We start from the raw sequence: 23,928 nt of genomic DNA on the forward strand, positions 1-23,928 counted from the left end.
CATGAAATTTCTTTGCCTGATGGAGACAGAGAGCATGACAGGAAAACCACGAAAGACAATCTGAAAGAAGACTGAAGATGAGTTTGTGGTTGAAGTTTATAAGGGACTACAGGTGTAGAGTGTCAAGGGTGAGAAGTAACCCTTTCATCCTAGGAATAGTATACTTTAATGTGGAGAGAGCATGAAGGAAGTGGGATTTTTCTGCTTTGTCTTGCTGCTCCAAAAGACTTTGTTGATTTCATAGGTTTGGGTCTAATAGCTTTGGAGTTCATGAATGGAGGGGAGGAAGTGGAACAATGTGTTTAGAATGGAAGAATTCTGCAGTATGGAGAGATTTGTGTTTCTCTCCCTTCTGTTGAGGCTTAGGGATGGACACACCTGCTGCCCTGCCTGCCATTGGCAAGACATGCTGAGCACATCTCTCAGCTGCTCCTCGCTGTGCGTGGGCATGAAGCAAGGCACTGCTGGCTGGCTCCTGAAAGTCATTCCACAACTGCAGAACTGCTGATTGATCAAAGATTTTAAGCAATGCTACAGTTTTGCAGAATGACACAAAAGTTTTCAGCCAAGCCTTGCTTCTGCCAGGGCTAAAATGACCACAGTGAAGACCTGGAAAGACTTTTAGACAAAGAAAGTCTTGGATGAACAGATCACATTTGTATTACCCCAAAAAGAAATCTTCCTCATCTACTTGAAAACCCCCAGTGTTCCTGGGTAGCCTCCAGGCTTTCCTTACTTTGGCATCTATTCAGATAGCTGGACTACATGGAGTGTCAGTAGAAGAAGTCCATTAGCTTCCAAGATAAAACACGTTTTTCTGAAGGTGTTTTATTATTCTTCTTTTCCTCTGGATTTTCTCCAGACTTTATCTTTCTTCATGTGCAGTGCCAGAATTTGTTTGCAGCACCTCAATCAAGGCCTCTCCAGAGCCAAATGGAGAAGAATTTCCTCCTTTGACATTAAACTTGTGCAGAATAAATCATATCACACGATCATAGAATAGCAGAACGGCCTGGGTTGAAAAGGACCACGACGATTATCCAGTTTCAACCCCCTGCTATGTGCAGGGTCACCAACCACCAGACCAGGCTGCCCAGAGCCACATCCAGCCTGGCCTTTAATGCCTCCAGGGATGGGGCATCCACAGCCTCCTCGGGCAACCTGTTCCAGTGAGTCACCGAGCACTTAACGGCTTCACCTAGAAACTTAATCTCCAAACACCGGCGAATTTCTGAGCAAACAAAAGCGAGCAGCAAGGCGGGCTCCTGCCTACCGCGCGAGAACCCGGCTCAGCCACGCGGGAGCCTCAGCCCGCCGCCGCCGGTACCTCTCAGCAGCAGCAGGCGAGGAGAGATCCCAGCGCAGCGCCGACTCCGGCACCGACTCCCCGTCTCGGCGCTCGGCGCGTCGTCCCCGGCGGTGCCGGAGGGAGCGGGTCGAGCCGCGGAGGGGGCGTGGCTTCACGAGGCCCCGCCCCTCTGTCGAGCACGTTGCGGCGGGCGCTGCCGCAGCTGTCAGTGTCAGCAGCCGGCGAACCGGGATCCCGGCTCCTCGGAGGGGGAATCCCCAGACTCGCCCCCGCAGCCAATCCGCGCGAGGCATGCAAATCGCCGCCGCGCCGGGCGGCGGCGAGCCAGTGGGAAGGGAGAGGGGACGGGAGGCGGCGTCCGGTTGGACGGCAGGGAGGGGTGCGGGGGCCAATGGGGCGGCGGAGCGGGCGGGGCGCGCCCCGGGGGCGGGATCATGCAAATTTAGTTTGAAAAGAGGGCGGGAAATCCGAGTTTCGCGGGAGGCCCTTGGCGCGTAACCCGTCTCCTTTCCCTTCATTCATTGTCAGCAGCCGCCGCTTCCTGGAGCCATTTTCCAGCCGGCCCCACACAGCGGGAGCGGCCCCGCTCCATCCGCCGCATCTGCCAGCCCCGCCGCCTCCGTCCCCCCCCGGCACCCCGCATCCTGCAGCCGGGGCCCCCCCGGCACCCGCCGCCCCCGGTATTTTGTGCGGGGCCCCGGCATCGAGCAGGAAAAGAGCTGGGAAGGCCGGGGGGGGAGGGACGGGGGGAGGAGGCGACGCGGCCGAGGGGACAGACCCGGAGGAAAGGATGAGAAGGGGACTCCAGCCGCCGGCCCCCGCGACGCAGCCGCCCGCACCGTCCACGGACTCCAGAGCGGCCTCCGCCGCCTTCCCGACCCGCTTTGCCGCCGGCACCTTCATCCAGATCCGCAGCACCGGCGCGGCGGCGGCGCCCTGTGTTGTCTCCGCCGCCGCCGCTTCCCAGGCTCCCGGTGCCTTTGCCCCGGCGGCGGACGGCGTCCCGCCCGCCGGCAGCTCGCTGTACTGCACCCCTCACGGACCCGCCGGCAGGACGGCGCTGCTGCAGCCCGCTCTCGGCGGAGGCGGAGGCCGCCCCCCGGTAATGTTCCCCCGTCCCCGCGGGAGGGTGAAAGGGACGGCGGGGAGCAGCGCCGGGCGGGCCCTCTTCCTGCCGCCGGCCGGGCCCGGAGCGGGGGGCGAGGAAGGCAGAGACGGGGCTTTGTTGTAATAAACTTTCCGGACTCCTTCCCGCCCCCCGCTCCGGGCCACCGCGCCGCTGCCGGGTCTGATTGAAAGGAAAAGGGGGAAAAAAAAGAAAAATAGAAAAAGAAAATAGAGATAAGAGAAAATCAGGGGCAAAAAAAAAAAATTCCCCCCCCCAGCCACGTCTCGGCGTACAGAGCCTGATTCCGGCGCCGGGAGGGCCCCGCTCGGCCGGGCCCGCGTCCCCTCCCTGCGGGGCCGGGAAGGCTGGGGGGCAGGGGGCCGGGCCGCGCCGTGCCCCGCCGGTGTCTCCGCTTCACCCCCGGAGCCGCCGGTGACGTCTCGCACACGTGCGCGGAGGCCGCGGCTGTGACTGGGAGCCGGGCGGGCGGGGGGGCCGATCCGAGCGGGGGAGGGGGACGCCGCTTCCTCCTCCTGCCGCCGGCCTGGGACAGCCCGAGAGCCGGCCGGCCGCCCCCGGCCCCGGCCCGCCGTCTTCTCCGCAGCCCTCGGAAATGCCCCTTCAGCAGGTCAGTGACTCGCGGGTCGGCGGCGGCGCGCCTCCGCCCCCACGGCGGCCCCCCGCCCGCCGCCGCGACCCCCACCCCCCCCCCCGCCTCCCCCGGACGCCCCCCGCCACCCTCTTCTCCCTCGTTCTCCCCGGCCCCCCCCCGGCAGGGTTTCCTTTGTCCTCGCTGTTTTCGGGTGCGCGCTCGGCCCTCGTGAGCTCTGCGAAGTTGCGGAGCGGGTGGGGGCGCGGGGAGCTCCGGGGTTCCCCTTCCAGCGTTGCGCCTCAGACTCCCCCGTTCGGGCCGGGCTGTCACGGCGGCGGGTGGGGGCCGCGCTCGCCTCACCTGCCCGGCCCGAGCCCGCGGTACCTGCTGCACGCGGCCCGACCGACGGCTGCCATGCGGGCCAGTGCCCGCTAGGGCCGGGCGAGGTCACCGGACGCGCTGCGCGGCGGCGCCGAGCAGGGGGTGCCGGAGCGCGGCGGCAGCGCTCACCTGTCAGCGCCTCTGCCCTGGGAGGGCTGCCACCGGCCTGGGCATCGCGGGGCCCGGCTGCCGCCCTCATCTCAAGATGCTCGTTTAGTCCTCGGCGGTGTCCCGCGCTCTCGGCGGTGATTCGGACTTCTTTCGTGGCAGTTTTCTGCTGTTGTTCCGCACTGGGATAGCGGTGGGAGTTGGGAGGCAGTGGGGTTGAGGCTCAGTGCATCCTACCTGAAGCTAACGAGGAGCATCCCCATTGCAAAGGACAAGTGATCCTTTGGTGTGCAGTTTATCTGAAGGATGACCGGTGTCAAGCAGGCATCTTCTTTAAGCTGTTTTGCAAATATTTGTCTTTCCTGAGCAATGGCTGGGTTCTTAGAAGATGGTACTAAAGGCAGAAAATGAGTGATTCTGGGAGAATAGAGGTACAGGTGTTTAGGGAATGGTGCTGATGTTGTAGGGGACTTCTGCAATTTCACTTCAGTGAGTGCTACGAGATCCTTCAGTTTGAGTTCAGTGTGTTTTTGGTATAACTTTCACCTCTTTAACGGGGAGAACTCTCTGTTGCGGAACCTAGGCAGGTTGATTCCTTGCATAAAGGTTGTGGAAGCAAGGTGTTGATTCTGGGCTCAGTCCTCAAGAAGTTCCCACCAGCTCTGAGCAAGTGAGATATATCTCCTCAGACCCCTGTGTTTGCTCTGGGGGAGAAGTGGGGTGGGGGAGGAGTAGAGTGGTCTGTCTGGCGGTATCTCCAGCCTCAGGTTGGCACCCTCCCAGGGCGATAAGCAGCCCACAGCTCATGCCAGGAAGCTGTGCATCCTTCTGCATCTCAACAGCTGTGCTCCTGTGAGTGCCACTCTTGGAGCCGCGCCGCTTTGCCACACGCCTGTCTTTGGGGAAGTTGGGCTGAAGGATCGCAGTGCTGTGCCTTCTTCTGCTCAGCAAAGAATGGCCAAAGCTCTTTCATCTTCCTGGCAGGGAGACAACGCAGCCTTTTAGCAGTTCTCTGACTCCCATCTCGTTTTCACCAAATCTCACAGATGATTTTCTGGGACTGGAAGATGAGGGTATTTTCCTGGTTGTTCTTGGCTGAGCTGTTTTGGGATGTCAAATACTGAGAAGAGTGAGAAGCTGCTGGGTGGTTGAGGCAGCAAACTCAGATGAGCAACGCTGGTATAAATTTAGCACTTGATTTAACTGAACTACAAGTACTGCATGGAGATCCTCAGCAGAAATTAAGGCCCTGCTATGCAAAAGACAACAGGGATAAGTCTAAAATTTGTCCAGCACACCTGTGCTGGTTAGGGTTATGAAAATAGCCTGGCTTTGCAGATGTAACTGTTCTGGTAACCCACCCAACACTTCCAAATATAAACCGTGGTGTAAGTGAAAAGGAGCCAGTATGGCAGGATATAGTTGAGGCTACTCAGAGAGGTGTTTATACCAGCAAAATAAAAAGTTTATTTTGCCAAAGTAAGCTGTTTCTCCTTTGGGGAGTTTGTCAGTTACTTTATCTATGATTGTGTAATCATAACCATGCTGGAAAAGCCTTGAAAGGTAGCCTAGACCATAACAACAGGCAGCTTCAGCCTCATAGAGATGCCTGTTTGCACTCCTCCATCTCCCAGTCAGGCATTTCAGTGCTCCCCATCCTGGTTCTTGTGTTGCTGCCTGTTGTGACAGCTCCTGGGACCAGGAGCTCACCAGACTTTGTACCAGGGGAACTGAAGTTGTGAGCCAGGCTACCCGGCCTATTCAGCATCAGGGACGTTTTTCATGATTCTTGCAGAGGTGATAGAAATTGTTGCTGGGTATAACTGAGCCTCTGCCATGGCTACAGCACAGGCAGTAATGAAGAAGTAGGCCTTGCAAAGGTGTCAGTTTGCACTCCTTGGGTTCTGGAGCAAGCCTAAGCTGCTGTCTGTGGAGGCAGGGTGAGTCCATCCAACAGGTGCATGCTGCAGTAATGGGCAGGGGTCCTGTAATCCTAGAATCGTAGAATGGACTCACAAAGATCTCTGAGTCCAGCCAGCTCCGTTTCCCTCCCTGGTGCTGCTTTCCTTCTGCCAACCCAAGGGCTCCTCAGGCTTCCTGGGCCAACATGACTTGCCAGCTCACTGAAAAACTAGCCCAAACCAAAATACATAAATAAAAGTTTTCTGCTGGGCAAGCAGGTTGAACCAGCTAAGGGAAGAAGGTGTGGTAAGTGTCAGGGACCATCAAGGGAGGGAGTTGGCTGAGAAGAGGGCACCAGGGTAGGAGAGCAGCAGGAGTATCAGCACCATACCATTTCTAGACAGAAGGAAAACATATATTTTTTTTTGCTCAGAGTGTGGTGAAGCACAGATTGCCCAGAGGTTGTGGATGCCCCGTCCCTGGAGGTGTTTGAGGTCAGGTTGGATGGGGCCTTGGGCAGCCTGAGCTGGTGGGTGTCAGCCCAACCCACAACAAGGGGTTTGGAACTAGATGGTCTTTAAGGTCCCTTTCAATTCAAACTATTCTGTCATTCTATGATTGTGATGGCTGCAAGCTCAGCTCCTCATGAGAATGTGGCTTGTGTGAGAGAAATTTATGTTTGATGAGGTACCCCCACAACGCTGTTGCTGGCGTTGGTTTCTCTCTTGATGTGAGAAAGTCACTACCATTTGCAAATCGCGGTATTTAAAAATGGAGCGACTATAAATGACAGCTGCTCAAAATGTTTCTAATTCAAATAGTGTAGAATTTCTTACTGTCTTTGGGTTATGAAGATAAGCCTTTAAGAAGAGGGCCATTTTCTTAGCCATGAGAAAATGTTTAAATTGAGACACCACCCACATGTTAAGTCCTTTTTAAAAGGGGCTAAATCCTCTTAACAAGAATATCTTTAGAGAACTTCTGTGGCCTTTAGATGACATGAGCTCTGGAGAGGCTGGTTCGGCATACTTCAGAAGGGGGCGGGAGGATTTACATTTCCAAACTGAATACTTAGCACCTCTCTGCCTTTCTGGTGGTTTAGAAAGCACCTCTTCCTGCCTCCTTCTCAGCAAGTCACAGCTGGAATGGGAGAACAAGGGGGGTAATACCTAATCTTCTACATGTTGGTTATAGGAGCAGGCTTAATAGGACATAAATACTGAAGAATGATTTAAGGCATGGGAGAACAACTTGGAAGTGCCGTAAAGGAAGAGGGCAGTTAATTAGTAGCTTTTCTTTATTTTTGTGGGAATAAGAAGCTTTTGTCTGTCGAGAAGGGATAGGCATTTTCATATTCAGACCTATTTTCATATTCAGTTGGTTGATAGTTTCTGTTTATGCTAGTTTGGGGCCTTTGCTTTTGGAATAAAATGCATTTAAACAAACTCCTATAACTCTCCTCCAGGGGCAAACTGCTTCTTAGCCCAAGGAGGTACTACATGGTCTCTTGATACAGCTGTATGAGGAGTGTTCAAAGAGGTATATCTTGGTTGCCAAAAGTGTGCCTGTGAGCATCTAGCAGGCATCCAACCCAAGCTATACAGGAATAGCTGGTAGTTTGTTGTGCTTGTTGCTGGTGGATTCACTCTCTAGAAGAATTAAGCTGTGTTGGTGTGGCTTTGTTTGCACCAGAGCTGCTGAAGTACAGTAGGTTTATTTCCCACAATAATGACTTCTGGAAGGTTTCCATGAGCAGCTGAGCCTCTCAAAATGCTTTAGTTTTCCCAGAAAAAGCATTCTTGCTTTTCCCTCCTTGTCATCTCTGTGGCCTTTCCTTGCCCTATTGCTGACCTGGCAGTGCTCTTTTCTTTGTGCTTGGGAGCATCCAGCTGCTCCTTTGGGTTGGTTCTCTGCTGCTTTAGTGGGGTAAAATATCTGGCTCTGATGGATGCTAAGTCTGACATAAGTTAGGTACTGGGAACATGTTACCCAAGATAGGTTGAGTGAGATGAAAGAAGGAAGCTGAACTTTCCCATCTGGTAGAGTTAAGGTGTTAAATCAGCCCACTGGTCCTTAATTTTCAGAAGTCAGTCTTTTCTGTTCTCATAATGACAGGTCTCTTCCTTGTGCCACCAGCCTGTTTGGCAAAGATTGGATATGGGTCACGTTAGAGCCAGTTTATTTTTCTGTAGAGGCTGCTTCAACTGATTGAACAATTAAAGATATTTTATTTCCCTTCATTTTATCCTAGGTACTTTGTTGCTGTCTATAGTTACAGTGTTTCTGTCTATGGTTACCTTCTCCCTGCTAAAGCATTCTAGATTGTAACTGCTGAAATGAAAGCGGTGTGTGCAAAAATAGAGGCGCCCTTTTATAGAAGAATTGCGTGACTATCAACAAATATGTCTATTAGTTACAAGTTCATATTTGTGATGTTCTTGTGGACAGAAGTTTCAAAGACACGGCAGGCAACTTTGCAGGCCTAGCAGGAGCTGGAGACCCCTTCAGAGTCAGGATGTCTCACAAGGCCTTACCCTCTCCCTGGAGTATGCACAGGAGGTGTGGAGCAGAGGGGGCTGGTTGTGCCTGTTACAGTAATTGGCTCATTAGAAAGACCACATCTACCACTGTGTGGGGGGGAAAGGAGAAGAAAATTGAGTAGCATCTTTCCTCTTTGGAGCCCCAGTCCTGTGGGGCCTGGTGTGTGTGTGGGAGAGGAATTCAGCTTTCTTCTCCTTGAATAGGAATTTGGTAAGAAATGAAGATGTGAGCTTTTTTCTGGTAGCAACAGACTTTAGATATGACAGCTTCACATTTTACTTCTGGTGGTGTGCGCTGGGCTGATGGCTGTAACCTTTGGTGGCAGGGTTAATTTACTGTGCTGGCCAGGTTGCCCACATAGAGTTACTGTTGAAGATGCTGAAAGACTGTCATCCAGCACTCTGAGCACTGGAAAACTGAGTAGTAGGTTAAATGTGTGGGTTCTATGGATGATCTTGCTATCACAAACTGCCAGAGAACCCTGCAGAGTAGGAGCAGTGACAGCCTTCTTCTGTCTGTCCATCTTGGTGATAGCGAGGAGAGGTAGGAGAGTGGCTCAGGCTTTAATCCTTGATGAGGGATTTCAGAAGAACATGGAGAACTTGGAAAATGACTTCAGTTTGGACAGGCTTCTTGTGGTGATGGTGGTAAGTTAGATCCAGCCCTGTCCAGAGTGAGGCTTCAGTGTATGGAAAGCTTCTCTTCGTGTAACTAGGTCTTTGGATTTTACAGTCTCAGCAAATAATCTCATTCACAGCTGGCAGCACTGTGGGTATATGTGGTGGCAACTATGGTACTAACAAATGACTAAGTTTAACTTGAGGCTTTGTTTTGGCTGGCAGAGTTAATCACTTTCTGCATTATTTTTCAACAGCAGAACTCTGTTTGCTCCATGGGGAGAATTAAGCCCCCTCCCCCTTCCTGTGTCAGGGACTATGGGGTGTGAGAGGAGGGGACCATCAGGACTTCCAGCACTGGGTTGTACCAGTGCATGAGGTACTGCTGATGCACTATTTGGACTGTTTTAATTTCAGTTCTGTCTTCTGTTTGAAGGCAGACTTGGCAAAACTGCCCAATTTATCACATCTTTAAAAGAGCACTATTTTACTTCTGTTTCCTTCAAGTTAGTTGGTCCAAAACCGCATTTGGAAGTGCTATACCTGGCATGGATGTCTGCTGAAGTACTATGCTTTCTATTTGGATGCTGCTATAAGTTGCTGGATCTCATGGCTTGCATGGAGTTCTTAATGCCTTTTGGGCACATCACTGAGCTGTGGTAAATATTTCTGTTTGCAAGTCCAGTAAAGGGAGAGGACAGACTTTGACTAGGTGTTGAAGCACATACTGAAAATGGCCTCTGCCTTGTGGTAGGATTGTACTACTTCACGCATTATGTCCTTCCTTTCATAGTTTGTAAATAAACCTTAATTGTGCTGTTAATTGTTTTTGAAAAGAACTTGCTTAATAACACACGTTTTGTGTATCCTGTCCTGCTTAGGAATATGAATAGGTTGTTGACCTGACTTACTGCTGTGGGACTACTAACCCAGAGTCACTGCTGCTCACATGTGCGCTATGGCTTGAGACTTGGTGGGCTGAAGGTCTTTTGCCTAAGACCAAACTGGGGTAGTAGCATGCAGCACTGAAGACGACCTTTTTAGAATCAGTCAGGCATCTTTCTTTTCTTTTTCTCCTTCGTCACTGTTGGGTGGGCAAGAGTGACTTTTATTTGTTCTATTGAGGGTATCAAGAACCGACCTCCTGAAGTAAAACCAGTACTGGCTTCTTCACTTTAAGCAGGAGATTGTAAGTAGATCTCATCTGACCACTTTAGTTTGCTTTCAAGACTTCATCCAACTTGTATGTGGCTGCATCCAAGCATGCAAGTGTCCACTGCCGTAGGACCTCATGTTCAGGTGCCCCACTTGACAGGCCTAGGATGTAATTTTTAGGAAGATACTGAGTGCTTCCTGTGATGTTCAGTTACGTTACTGCAGACTTTGGGTCCATGATACCTTGAGCTTTATATGAACAAGCCAATATTGAAAGCAGAGTCTGCTATTGTTTTGGTTTTCACTTTTATATCTTTAACATGGAATTTTGTAGTCACATCGTGTACAGACTGCAAGCTGTTAATTGTTTTGGAGAGATCTGTGAAAACTCTTAGGAACTATGTGAACAACTATTTTTCGTAAAAATAAATTGCACTGGGAAACATGATAACAGGAGGTGTCTGCTCAGCCTTGGCTACTGTAGCTTCAACATTGCTACTCCTCAGTTTTGGTATGTGTGTTGGTTAATGGATGAGTAGATTCCTAAAATAATTTTCATTAATAAACTCCTTGAAAAACTTTCTTCTTTTTACAATGCTATGCTGCTGGGGTTTTTTTTCTGGTTGCTGTAGAGCAGTTGGTTCAAAGGTTCTTGCATGTTGTGTAACATGCTGCTAGAAAGGGGGTGGAAAGAAACTCATTGGCAAACTTCCTTCCTTGTTAATTAAGGTGACATTAAAAGTCTCTGGTTTAGAACTCAATGGTGGCCGTCATCAAGCAGTGGAAGAGTTGAATTATAACATGTCAAGTCTGTTGATGCGCTCTATTAGTTCTTACCAAATGCAACTTGCTTAATTTTGGTTCTACTGCTTAGTTAGAAGATCGTACTAAAATTGGAGCTCAGTAACAGATACTACTTTTTCTGCACATCACTGAATCCACACTGTATGCTTTTATGATTTTTACACATCTTAAACTGCAGATGCAACTTCAGCGTGAAATACTTCTCAGTAGGGCAAGTGTACTGCGCTCCATGTGTTATTTAAAGCTTTTAAATTTGCCTTGCAAGTTCAGCAAAAAACTGGCACATAGGCTCGTCCATATCCCTCCTACCTATGCTTTCATTTGAGAGATGTCATCTGGTGAATTTCAGGTCTGAAACTTTAAATAATATTAATAATAACCTCTCAGCCTGGAGTTTGTATTGGTGTATCACCTTTATTTTGATGGTAGGCTTGGCTTTTCAGGCACTACCACAATGCAAAATGTAAATACATGCATATGAGAAAATGTAAAATGGTGTCTGAGCAGAAAGGGCCTTTTCTTGTGCCCCGTGTGGAATGATGATTCCTGTGTATGAGGTTGTCTACTCTGTAGTGGAAAATAGAGGTTTTAAAGAGCTAGCTTTAAGCTTTTGCTGTGTTCTTTACTTCTGTAACCTGGGATTTATGTCAGTCTACTTCTAATGTCTGCTGGTTTTAAGTCATTTTATCCTAACCAAATGCATTAGAACTGGAAAGATAGGGAATTACAATGTTCTTAGTGATACTAGTAGCCTAATACTGTCTTTGCTACTTGTTTGCTTCTACTGCTAACTCTGGAATTAAACGGTAATTACCCTGCATATATGCTTGTTGTATTTTGACTTGCCAGTGTAGTGTTTTAGGCAGCGCTGGTCCCACACATTGACAGTCAGTTTTTTGTCCCCATACAGTAAGCTAGTTCACACTTTGTCTAATGTCATCACATAGTGGGAATTGATGTTGGTTACGGCTCTCACAGTAGGCTTTTGTTTAGCGATATCTGAAAGCTGTCTTGTTGGAACATGCTGCTTTTATCAAGACTATTGCAATGAGGCCATTATCCTCACTTATGGTGAGCATAGATATTTGCAAAAATTCCTATAATATTGCTTAGTAAGTGCCATTCTGGTAAAGAGTGGCAGTGACCGCGTGATATGGAAATAATAGCAGCGATGGCAGCCCCACAGCAGCAGGGTGTTATCTGTAATTGCACACTGGAGAAAAGGGTGGGAAGGAGCCTAGCTCAGGCAGAAGGAGGGAGGAGATCAGGCCTATCGTGAGCACGAATAATGCTGGGTGTCAGTTCTGCAGAATAAAGTTTTACTTTTCATAGTAAGGCATTTATCAAGCAGCAGCACGTAACCCCGATACAAACTGCTGTATAATAGTTCTGCACCTCATTATTAGTTTGAATACACGGTGTCTGTAGCGTCAGGATGTCTCTTACAAGTTATGTAAAACTTCAAGTCAGATAAGAGGAAGCTGAAACTTCACCACCCCAATGTAGTACTCTCTTTAAGCACAAACCACTTCAGCCAGCAGAAAACTTACTACTGGCGGCGGGGGCAGGGAAGGCTTTAAAATTATAATAGCATTTTCACTGCTGCTTTGTTTGACTGGTGGGTATTTTGCTGGTGCTGGTATTTATTTATTTATTTATTTATTCCCTCAGGAACTGAGAGCCAGAACAAGTTCCTTTTGCAAAAAGCAGTGTCCTAGAAGCATAAGAAAGTTGCTCATTTTCTTCCTCTGGTTTTTAATCATAAGAGCTGCCTTGATGATTTTTTTCCCACCTCAAATTAGCAGTTTATTTATAACACGCTAATGTTCTACATGCCCATCAGTATTACTGCTCTGTCGTGCTGAGCTGAGAATTGTTCTCTCGAAAATTGACACCTCAAAGACTGCATAAAGGAACGGAGATCATAGGGGAAAAAAAAAATCAAGTGGCTTCTGGTGTGACTCGGGTTCATGCTTTGTATAAAATTGCTTCCACTTTCTTGCTTATTTCAGATTCTAGTCACGTTTTTCTTGCTTTTTAAGTTTTATTTGTTACTTAAAAAAGAAAAATTGCAGACCGTTGCACTTTGGCATCCTCAATGCCCTTTTATTCCTGTTGACAATTTTCTCTGTGATCATCCTCTGCAGTTTGTCACCAGCTCCTTCTGAAATTGCAGACAGAGGGGTGAGAAACTTCAGAGGGTATTCCCCCCTTCTCAGGGCTCTCACAACCACCATTCTGCAACTATGCATCTGTAGCACCTTTGCAGGAAGCTGCTTCCAGGTCAAAGGGTTCACAGTGATCATCCAGTAGTCCTCTTTATAGGAAGACTGAGGCAGAGACCATAGAAATTAGGCATCCTGTGCATGGAGAAGGAAATGGCAAAGTAAAAACATGTTCCATCAACTGTCACTCTTGGAGCCATGTTTTTCAGAGGTATTTGCAAGAAATGCAGTAAAGCAAGGTACCAGATCACTTTGAGATCTCCAATATTGTTTGCTTTGGACCTGCTCTTGGGCTTGCATAGCTTGAAGAATGCTCTGGGGGGCTGGACCTCATTGTGGCCTTCCAGTATTTACAAGTACTTACAAGGGAGCTTACAAACAGGAGGGGGACTGAATTTTTGAATGGTCTGATAGCGATAGGACAGGGGGGAATGACTTTAAATTATAAGAAGGGAGGTTTAGGTTTGATGTTAGAAAGAAGTTCTTTACTCAGAGGGTTGTGAGGCTCTGGTGCAGACTGCCCAGAGGAGCTGTGGATGCCCCATCCCTGGAGGCTCTGAAGGGCATGTTGGATAGAGCCCTGGACAGCCTGATGTACTGGGTGGCAGCCCTGCCCATGGCAAAGGAGTTGGATATAGGTGACCTTTAAGGTCCCCTCTGCTCTGTGATTCTGTTTTCTAAGGAAGCCCTTCATGCTGTTGCAAGCCCTGGGGCACTGAAGCCTTTGCCTTTTATTATCTTAGTTACCTCATGCTATAATTCAGTGTATATGAGAGAAGAACGCAGTAGTAGTAAGTGAGTTGCATGCAGCTGTCTAGATGTTAAGCTCGGGCACAGTTTCCTGTGGACAGAAACAAGTTTAAAAGCATAAGTGATAAAACTATGAAGACTTTTTTTATTATATATTTTTAAATTATTATTATTGTTATTTTTAAGTCCTAGGCAGAAACCCTCTGTGCTGTGAAGGGGGATGTATCAATAGGGATTCCACAGACAGACATATTTAAAAAATAAAATAAAATAAAGAAAAAAAGAGGTGAAGAAAATGAGGCTTGTAGGCAGGCATATTTATTCAGAGAAAGCCATATGTTCAGGACACTATCCTGAGTGTGGTTTATTTCCTTCAGAATTACAAAAGAGGCTTGCTAGGGTAAGCAAGATGCTTTCAATTATCCCACCTCTTAAATAATTTCATGAGAGAGATGACCATCTCCTTTCTTTTTCCTTCTCTCCCACTCTTGGAGAATAATCAAATTAGCAGTAAGTCAAAGCAAGCAAAAAAGTGACTGTTCTCATCTGCAATGCTGAGACTAAGACGTATTCTTTCTTTAAGGCCCCAGTCAGGTATTTCTGCCCCAAGGTGAATCGGGAGTTACTGAATCATTCAGTGTTTAGTTAAGGAGGGATTAGAATTTCAGCCTTTTCTTCACCCTTCAGATCTAGTTTTTGTTTTCTCAACTGTCTTTTAGCTCTTTTGATGGCCTCAGTGACATTTTGAACACCTTTCCCTACTTCCCCTAATGGGAGAAGCAACACCAATTGTACGAGGCAAGTGTTATCTCTGTTGCTAGCACTTCATTTGAAGTGGAGAAATGTGTCTTTCCCAGCCATTTTAAGAGCTCCGTTGTCTCAAGTGTGTGAAAAGCAGCCCCTAAACTTCCCGAATAGGAATTGAGAAGAAATGAATGTCCTTAAGACCTTGCAGGGAGAAAACTCCAGGCATTTGTGAGATGTTATAGTGTATCTAGTATACTATATCTAGCTAAAAATATCAGATGCTTGAACCGGCTTGGCTAACTTCAGTGGTAAAGCCCTGCTGGAATGGAAGAAGTGAACAGATCTTGAATAGTTTTAAACTTTTTGAACTTTGTATAGAAGTGCAATAAACATGAATTGCGACATAAGAAAATAAAACTCTTTGCCCGTTGAAATCTGTGCTGTCTTATGGGTTACATGGTCGTGACATGCCGAGCACAATAGGGGCAACTTGAATGCCCACTGGAAGGCTTTTTTTTCTCCCATGAAAAGCTGTTATGAGATACTCTGTCCTGATTCAGCCTCCAGATCCTCTGATACAAATAGTACAAAGTGTATCACTCTAAAGTAATGCTAAACACCTTCTAGAAGTATTTTCACCCCTCTCCCTGGGGTGACAAAGATGCTACTTTTTGTTGTCTTTATGATTCTGACTCTCATTTGAGTGTCCTTCCATGGCTACAAGGGGCTGCAGGGCACTAGCCCCAGCACAGAACAGCTGCAGTATCTTTTTGAGTAGGAATCTGGAATTAAGAGTGAATGGATGAAGAGTGGAGCTACGCAGTCTGCTCTTTGAATAGAAATATGGAGTGTAATTTAGAGGATGCATTAGACTGAGTTGAAGGAGTAGTGCTGGTTAGGACTGATGCAGCAGCAGTCTTATGTGGGGGATATCTTTGTGCACATGTCACTAGATCTCCCTGTTAGACTCAAAGTAGGACTGGAGGTTTTTTTGGTAGTAATATCAGCCAAGACCATGAATAGCCACTTCCTTCTTGTGCATAATTGCATAGAGTGGAGAAACTTCAGCCTTCACTTAGTTGGCTCTTGCTGTCAGAGGCAGAGCTGAAACAGAATTTCTGGAGTCTACTTAGACTGCAATCACATGTATGTGGTGTCCTGAGCTGATTTTTCTCTGCAGAAAAACAGGGTATATGCATCTGCAGTTCTGGGGCATGTGACCATTAACTGGGAGTCCTCAGGAGCACTGGAAGGAGGTGTGTGCTGGGGATCCAGAGGTGCTGCTATTGTCTCTCCTGTTTGACTAGCTGCTTGCCTCTCCCTTAGTAGGGTGAGTTCATTTCAGTCCTTTCATGGGGCATTTTCATTCAAACTAGTAAGTTCGCCAGGTCTACAGCTTGGCATTAAAATCTTTCTCCTTTAATAATTTGGGCCAGCAAGGGGATTCTGGTTAAAAACAAACAAACCCCCCCCACCTTTTATAGCCACAGCATGGAATTTATTTACGTGTGAATGTGAGCCAACATGCATTTCCAGAGCTGTGATACAGCTGAACCACAGTGGAAATCTGGAACCTTACCGATACTGCTTATAGGAAGTTTGGCTCCCTGCATTTAACCACAAATGTGGTCAATCTCAGGAGAGGCAATAACAGAGAGGAAGAAAGGTGGTAGCATTTGATTACCCTGATTCTCCTCGATTTCTGTTGTGTATCTGATGGATGAAACTAACTATGCGAACAGTGATAATATTGCTGACTAATGCTTTCCGTTTCTTCCTTGTTGCACTTTGAATTTGTGGTAGAAATAGCAAAGCTTGTTTTCAGAGTGCTGAATTCAATAGTCAGGCGCTATGATTAAGCAGTTGTGCTGCTTGTTAAACTGTTCTGTATTACTGGAGAAAATAACACACAGGCAAGGATTAATTACCACTCCAAGGTCCTTTGGGCAATCACTAGTTCCGTGCTCAGACTGAGATGCAAAGGCATCGTGGTGACAGGGATCTGCAGCTGTGAGTGAATGACAGAGGTCTTGGTGATGTTCTTCACCAGCTCGCTCCAGACCAACGTGTTCTAGAAAGCGAAATGCTATACTCTGATAGTCAGGGTAAACCTAATTGCCTCCTGGGCTGGGAAGGAAGGAAAAGAGTGAAGAGAGGATTGGGCCAGTGCCCCTGGGAATGCTTCCCATGAGGGAAAGGATTTCCTGGAGTGATCCGGGGAGGTGATCCAGGCTGGCAGGGAGCAGGCTGCTCAGCCGCGCCCTCTGTTGCAAGCACTGTGCCGTGTCCTCAGCCATAGAAAACCATGCAGTGCTTTGCTTCTGCAGCACACCGGGAGCCTCGTTGCGTGTGCGTGCCCTCAGCATCTCCTGGAAGCGGTGGGGTGCATAACAAGAAGCCAACAGATGGCTCCGCAAAGGAATAGGCGGCTTTTGTGCCGTTACTTACTGCTTAGGTTACCGAGTGCCTGCAGCTGCTGGCACTTTGCCAGCAGTGCCCAAGGACTGAAGCTCCCTCCCCATCACCAGCTTTCAGATTGCAAAGGCTTTGGGGGCAGCTTAGGAGCTTTGCGAGCATGTGGAGAGAACATTGCTACAGTCTTCTCGGTTGGTGGGGGAAGGCCATAGTTGCTTAAAATGAGAATCAGTGTTTCCTTATTTCTGTGTTTGCACCATACCTTGTACCCTTGGCCTCCAGTCGGTGACTCCCAGGCTACATTTATTTTAATTACAGCCTGACAACCTGCGTTGAAATAAGTGAAGTTATATGTGTAGTTGTTGCCTAGGATTCATGTATGTAGGGTGAGCTTGTAATACTGGAGGCCTTTTCTGGTCATTGCTATCAGGAAATTTCTTCTTCCAAGTAAGGACCAGCTGTGCTGCTTTTGCAAGTACTGTCACTCAATGCAGGACTCTCAAAAGACAGATTTTTAGCATAGGAAAGTTAAGGTATCGTAGTTTTGAACAAGAAGACATGGAATCACTGGAGGTATCAATCAGGATGTCTTTAACTGCCCACCACTGCAGCTGAGGGGCTTACCTCACATGGATTATAAATGTGGGAAGGCTCACGGAGCTTCTGGTCAGATTAGTTGTAGGGAATGCTAGTTGTATGGGGTGTTCATTGAGGAAGGTTTGAGTTTTGTGGCTGCACTCACAGCATGGTCTTCCTTTTCCTATCAAATGGAACAGTGCGGCTGTCCTACTTGGAGCTGAGTGTACCCACAGCATGGCTGATTCTAAACTGCTGCAGTAACCAAAACACTGTGCAGAACTTCATCTTCATCTTACATTACAAGGTGTGTTGTTGTGCTTGGTGTTTGGAAGGAAGCCTCCACCTTTAAAGACAACTAGTGCGATGTTAATGAACTAACCAACCCTAGAGACAGCTTGAAACTGTAGGGCTGCAAAGCAGGAGTTATCCCTTTAATCTGTTATCTAATTTCAAACGTAACTATTTTGTTATCGATTACTTCAACAAAAACATTCAAATGCATTTATCTCACAATCCTTCTGCATGTTGTGCACTCCCGGGAGCCTCTGCTCTCTCCAGAGCATCTGCCAAAGTTTCCATCTTTTGCTGGATACTTTCTTCAGCACTGTTGTGTATTTAAGCACTTGTAGGATGGCAAAATGTGCAAGCTATGTAGCAATCTTATTTATTTTAGATTTTTAAATTTTTTTTTTAAACACAAGAAACACTGTACCTCTGCCATATATATTTTCTTTAAATATTTGATTCAGTAAAATATATTTACTTGAAGTGGATGCAAAATTTCCAGTTTGCCATGGAACGCGTAGGGCCATGCTGCAGGATTCGTTCCAGGTGAGCACAGAGCCTGTGAGGGCTTGCCAGTGTGAAGTGTAAGGAGGGAAGTCAGGAGTAAGAAGAGACTCGCTGCTGTTGCCAACAGGCTCTTTATAAAGGAGTAGAAGTTATAGATGTCAGGGCACGACAGCACTATTTCTTACTACTTTATGCTTCTGAGATAGACTGATGGCTGACAAAGCAGGATTCTTCCAAGACCGTCTTGAGAGTTCTTTTGTTTCACCTTAGATAAGAGCTTGCAGCTTCAGACAGTGAATTGTTCTTAAGTTTCAAGTTTTATTAATGTTAGTCTTACAGTTTGATATCATTTTTAGTTACAGTCGGGATAATAACTAATGTAGAAAACAAGACGTTTGCTGATGGGGGCTTCCAATGTCTGTTCTGAACTGTCTTTCCCTTCCTCCTACTGCTTAGAGAAGTCCACCCTGTCCTTGTACTACTGAGAAAAGCCATCATACACTGGCTATTTTTGAAGCTATTCCTTTCCATAATTACATGTAACTTTCATAAATCTGGATGGAAAGATCCCGTAAACTTTGGGAGGGCTCATTTGATCTAAATTTAAGGAAGTCTTGTGTCCAGTTGTGAAACTCGCTATTTAAGTTTGCTCTACCTACAACTGCTCCAAGAGGAGATGGATGAAATGGAGAGAATGGAAAGTATATGTGTGAGAAGGGAATGATGACTCATAGATGAAACTGCATTTGAAAGTGGAAAGGATCGAGGTATACTGATCAAAAGAAAGAAAATTCTTGTCAAGAAGGTACAATTAAATCAGGAGGTTGTTTATCTTCTGAATTAAGGTACATTTGTAGAAGAACCAATGAGTCTGAATTGAATAGATCATTTTAAAGTAGGAAACCTATTTAAGAAAAAGAATTCTTTTTAGTGCAGTCTTTAATAAGTGATATTTATGTGCTAGATTCCACTGGAAGACTTTGCAGGCTTTTGGAAAATCCCATTTAGCTGTCCATTGCCTATGGAATAGTTTTAATAACTGAATGGGTATACAGCAGCTTAGGCGGCAGTAGGAAGGGAGGGAGGGGGAAGGCAGCAACTCAAGAAGCGAAGTGGGCTTTCTCTGAACTTTATTTTGAAATCAAATGTTGTGAATAAATGCCTGTGCTTCTGCTTTCATCCCAAGTATTGTCTCTTCCATGTCCCTGCTCATGTTATACTCTTTCAGATTTGTTCTGACATCCCAGAAATTTGGGATATCCAACAGTCTTGAAATGAACCTTTCTCTAGGGTTGAAGTAGTATGCAATTGGAAGACTGGAATTCTGTACATGGAGCTGCAAAAGGTGCTTGTTCTGTTTCTTAAAATATTTACCAGCAGTAAAGATAGCCAACTCTTTTTACCTTCACCCTACTTCTTTTCCTAGTTTCCTTAATCACCAACCAAAAGTTAAAAGATAACAAAGATGTAGCTGTCTGCCATGTAAATGAGATTGTTATAGAGGATTTGTGATTTCTGTAAAATATTTGGATTTTATAAAAATATAGCACTGTCAGTATGGCATTAGATTAAAAATTGGCTGGGTGACAGATTAGGAAATGGGACCTTTTGGCGGGTTCCAGTGAGTATTTGCATTAGTTCCAATAATGGCTTTCATCTTTGTCCCAGAAGTAAACAAAAAAACTGTTACTGATAGTAATTGCTAGCAGAATAGTAAACGATATTGGAATTCTCACAACTTGCACTGTAGGCACATTCAAACACACTGCGTCTTTAATACAGCCAAAGGCAAAGTTGTAAGCCAGCAAACAGGGAATGCAAGCTATGCTTTATGAAAGAGTGCCTGTATCCTGGAAGGCAGCACTTCTGAAAAGTCTGGAGTTGACAAGCAGTCGTGCGTGAGTTTCCAGTGCAGTGGTGAGGAGTGATGGGACATCCTGGGATGTACGTAAAAGAAATGGGAAAGGAGATGGTTTGCCTCAGTAGACAGCATAGCCTGTACTAGAATAACATCACAATTCAGTGTTAGTATCTCTAAAGAGAAATATTGAAAATTGAAGATGATACTAAACAGGGTTGCAAAAGTTATTTGGGTTCTGAAGGAAATACCTCACTGTGCAACTTGCACAGGGATAATTTGACCGATAGGCAAGATAAAAAAAATCATGAGGAGTGGTTGATAAAGCTGATGGTTGTGCTGCATTTCAGAAGGATCCTGATGGGTTGAGAAAGTAGCTGGCAGGTACCTGAGAAATTCAGGTAAGGAAAATATAAAGTCCATCTTCTGGGGAGGAACGGCCCCAGGCAGTAGGCTCTGTTGAAAAGCAGCTCTGCTGAAAAAGCCCTGGGGAGACCAAAATTACCAGGAGCCAGCAACAGCAAAGCAAACCAACAACCACTGGGGCTGCATTAGACATTACATCACCAGCAGGCTATGGCAAGTGATGCTTTCTTTCTGCTCAGTGCAGATCAGATGTATCTGGAGCACTGGGTCCAGTTTGGGATCCTTAGTACAAGGGAGACATGGATGTACTGGAGTGGGTCCATGAAAAGGGTTACCAAGATGATTAGGACTTCAAAGTATCTGACATAGGAGAACAGACTGAGAGAGCTGGGACTGCTTAGTGTAGATAAGACAAGGCTCAGGGAGATCTTATCACTGCATATAGACACTCAGTAGGAGGGAAGAAGATGGAGACAGCCTCTTCACAGTGATATTCAGTGACATAACAGGAGGTAATGGGCGCAAATTGAAATACAATAAATGCAATTTAAATACTTGAAAATGCTTCTTTTCACAGTGAGATCAATCAAATTTTGGAATGGGCCTCTCCAAAAGGTGGTGGAGTCTCTGTCCTTTGAGATGCTCAAAATACAACTGGATTCAGCCTGACTAACCTGCTCAAGTTGCCCCTACTTTAAGTGGTCAGGGTGAACTAGATGGACTTGAGAGATCTCTTCCCATCAGCTATTCTTCAGAGTGACTTTCAGCATTGTTGAATACGAGCACTTCACTGACTTACTCTTGAAACTGAAACAATGCAGACTTGAAGTGGTGAGAGCAACCATGTTCATGGTCCTTTCTGACAGATAGTTGCTCATTTGGCTTTCCTATACGAGATTCTGAAATTGACTGGCAATCTCTTCCTGTCCTTCGCTAAAAGGTGGTTTCATGTTACTAACTGCATAGCAACTAGGGGAAATCTAATGGTTTGCGATGTGTAGAAGGTCATACTAGAAGGTATCTTTGATCAAAGAATGTGTTAGAGAGAAAATGCAATTTATGTATTTATTATTTTCATTTTCAGACTTCGGGATAGTAGTCATTTTTATTTCTGGATAAGTCATCACAAGGTAATTAGTTTAGAGAATACTTAGTAAAAATGATAAAGTAAGTGAAGTGGATAGATCATGGCTTCCGGTTCAGTTTTTTACATGTCCTTGCTTGACTCTACGGCCCAAAATGTTCCGCTTCACCAGAGCTAAAAGGGATTGTTTTTTGAAATACACATTGTAATATGCAAAAGAAAGCAACGTTCACTTATTTTCCCCAATAAATTAATTCCCCATGGTAGCACATCTGTGCTGAGTGTTGTCTTGCAAATTAGGCTATCACATCAGCTTTTTAGATTGCCGTGTCCATGGCATGAGAGAATTTACTCAGATGTGAAAAAGAAAATCATGTGGTCTCTCAACACTCATTCATTTTTTCTCATGCAGATTTTGTCATCTTTTCTTTTTCTTTCTTCTTCTTCTTTTTTTTCCTCTCTACCACTGGGAGTAAGCGTATCTCACTGTTTGAACAAAATAATTCATCGTTATTTTGCCAGCGCTCTTGAATTGTTCTGCTCCCCACTGCTATAAGATACTGCTGAGGTAGGATGTTGTTTGTTGTTTATCTGTTCTTTGTGACATTATGCAGAGTTTAAAACATTAAAAACTCTGCTATCTTTGTGCCGTCTACTACCGAACTGGCTGGTGAAGTAAAGGTATTTACAACAGCTGCCTATTTTGGCATGGTGGTAGTAGGGCTTAAATTTTAGCCACCCAGGCTGGGTGGAAATCAGTTACGTGCGTGGACAGAAAAGCACACTGGAAGGAAATCTGGTGGCCTTATTGGCTCCTGATCTGAGATGAGTACTGGCCATGAGTAGGATCTACAGGTTGCTGGTCTCTGTGGTTTTCTCCTCTCTTTGTGTGCTGTGTTTCTGTGACTTTCTGCTGATTTCGACCCTCCTTTGTGACTGCTTCTAGGAGTAGTTTCTTTTGGATATGTAAACTGTGTGTTCCTGTTTCATGGGCATTTGTTATTTATTTCTGTTACTCTGAGGTTCAGTATATGGGAGAGTTTATTGTGTTAACTTCTTCAAGGTTAATTAAGGATTTTTCTTTTGGTATGTGATACCAGTCGCTTTGTTTTCAAAACTGCACCTAAGTAACTATTTTAAAGTGGCTTGTAAATCTCTTCCTGCAAGCTGCATTATCTTTTAGGGTTTATTTGTTGGGATTTCCTTGAAGTGAGATGGCAGAATGCCTCCATGGTTTAGATAACTTGCAGAACTACCTTACATTACAGTCTGTGCTTAGAATCCTATGTTATTTCTCAGTGTCTGTCTCTGGGCAGTGCAGATGATTGCATCTCACTGAGGACTGTTGTCTCTTGAAATGTTTTGTCAACTTTCCCAATGTCCTTTGGAATCTATCTATATATTTTTATCACCCTGAATGGACTCAAAGTACATTTATTACTTTTGAGGAGTATAGCTGCATGCTTTTATGCTTGTATGGAGGTAAGGTTAGGAAGTACTTCTAAACAAAAGCTTTAACTACTTTAGATCTGGCTTCACATAACTAATTAGAATAACTGAACAAGTAGTTAAATGTCTGAACTTTCATGCCTCAGGCAGTGAATTAAAAATACAGAGTCAAGGTTAGTGCTGATTTTTTTTAAGAGGGGATTTTTCTCCTTTGAGGGAATGCATGAATACTCAATGCTTCAGCTGATGTGCATCTCAATATTTAAAACTTACTGCCTTCTAGTTTGTAGATCCCTGCTGTAGTTTCTGAAGCGTTTGCATGTGGATGGAGGTATTCCTTCAGAAATGACAGAACTAGTTGGCTTCCTCTAAGCCCACTGTCAGTAGTAAGTAAACCAGCGTAGTTCTTCAGTGCTCTGCTGATGGAACTCTGTAGGGTGTTTGGTGTGGAATGCAAGAAGGTTTGGTGTTTTGGGATGGGGACCTCTTGAGGTGCAGACCTGTTTGGGCAAGAAAGCTTGCACTCTATAAACATCATTGGTACAGTTCCAAAGACACAGTTCTCTCCTTTATGCATCCTTCATCCAAGGAAAACAGAGCTTGAGATGCTGTGGCTTAGGTTAGCAATTCAGTGAGCAAACCTTGTGATGCAAGCCCATCTTGCATCATTACAGTGCATCTACTCTGAGTTTGCACTAGTGTAGCTATGCAAGGGCTCCTTCCTCTTTCCCTGAAAAGTACAGAGCCTCTTCATTTTGTAAGTATTAAATCTCATTAATTCTGTCATCCTGGAGACTTTTGTGACTGTATTCTGTGAGTAAAGATTAAGTATCACCATTATCGTTCTTTTACTATACACACCTAGTATTTTAGATCTTCTTTAGTTTCCACTTGTGCATCTGGTACTATCTGGCAGTTATGGGAATTTCCTCCAAGGATGTTCATCCCAGCCTATTCTCCATTTCTCTTACTGTCCTTCCTCACCACTCCCAGGGCTTGTTTGCTCAGTAGACAATTTGATAGTTGAGTGATAGAGTGAAAGTTATTATTTTCTATGTATTTGTGCTAATTTTTGCAAGTAAAGCGGAAGCCACTCAATGGCACGAATCCAATCTTACTTTGAAGTTAATTACTTTTAACAGAGGA

The 23,928-nt window shown here is 45.8% G+C and overlaps 1 protein-coding gene across 2 annotated transcripts in view; it reads left to right on the top strand.

Annotated features, from left to right (window-relative positions):
• The first annotated feature begins 2,008 nt into the window (after positions 1–2,008).
• Positions 2,009–23,928, top strand: part of E2F3 (E2F transcription factor 3) — a 43,318-nt gene continuing 21,398 nt past the window's right edge. Inside the window, exon 1 of one of the 2 annotated variants that reach the window (XM_072328917.1) lies at positions 2,009–2,411. In XM_072328917.1, the coding sequence (XP_072185018.1) occupies positions 2,100–2,411 (312 nt within the window). In that variant the 5' untranslated portion in view covers positions 2,009–2,099. Of the gene's footprint in view, positions 2,412–2,926; positions 3,046–23,928 lie in introns of those variants that run through there. The other variant, XM_072328918.1, reaches the window with a different exon arrangement.

Source organism: Excalfactoria chinensis, chromosome 2, assembly GCF_039878825.1.
Source record: "Excalfactoria chinensis isolate bCotChi1 chromosome 2, bCotChi1.hap2, whole genome shotgun sequence".
Classification (NCBI taxonomy): Eukaryota; Metazoa; Chordata; class Aves; order Galliformes; family Phasianidae; genus Excalfactoria; species Excalfactoria chinensis.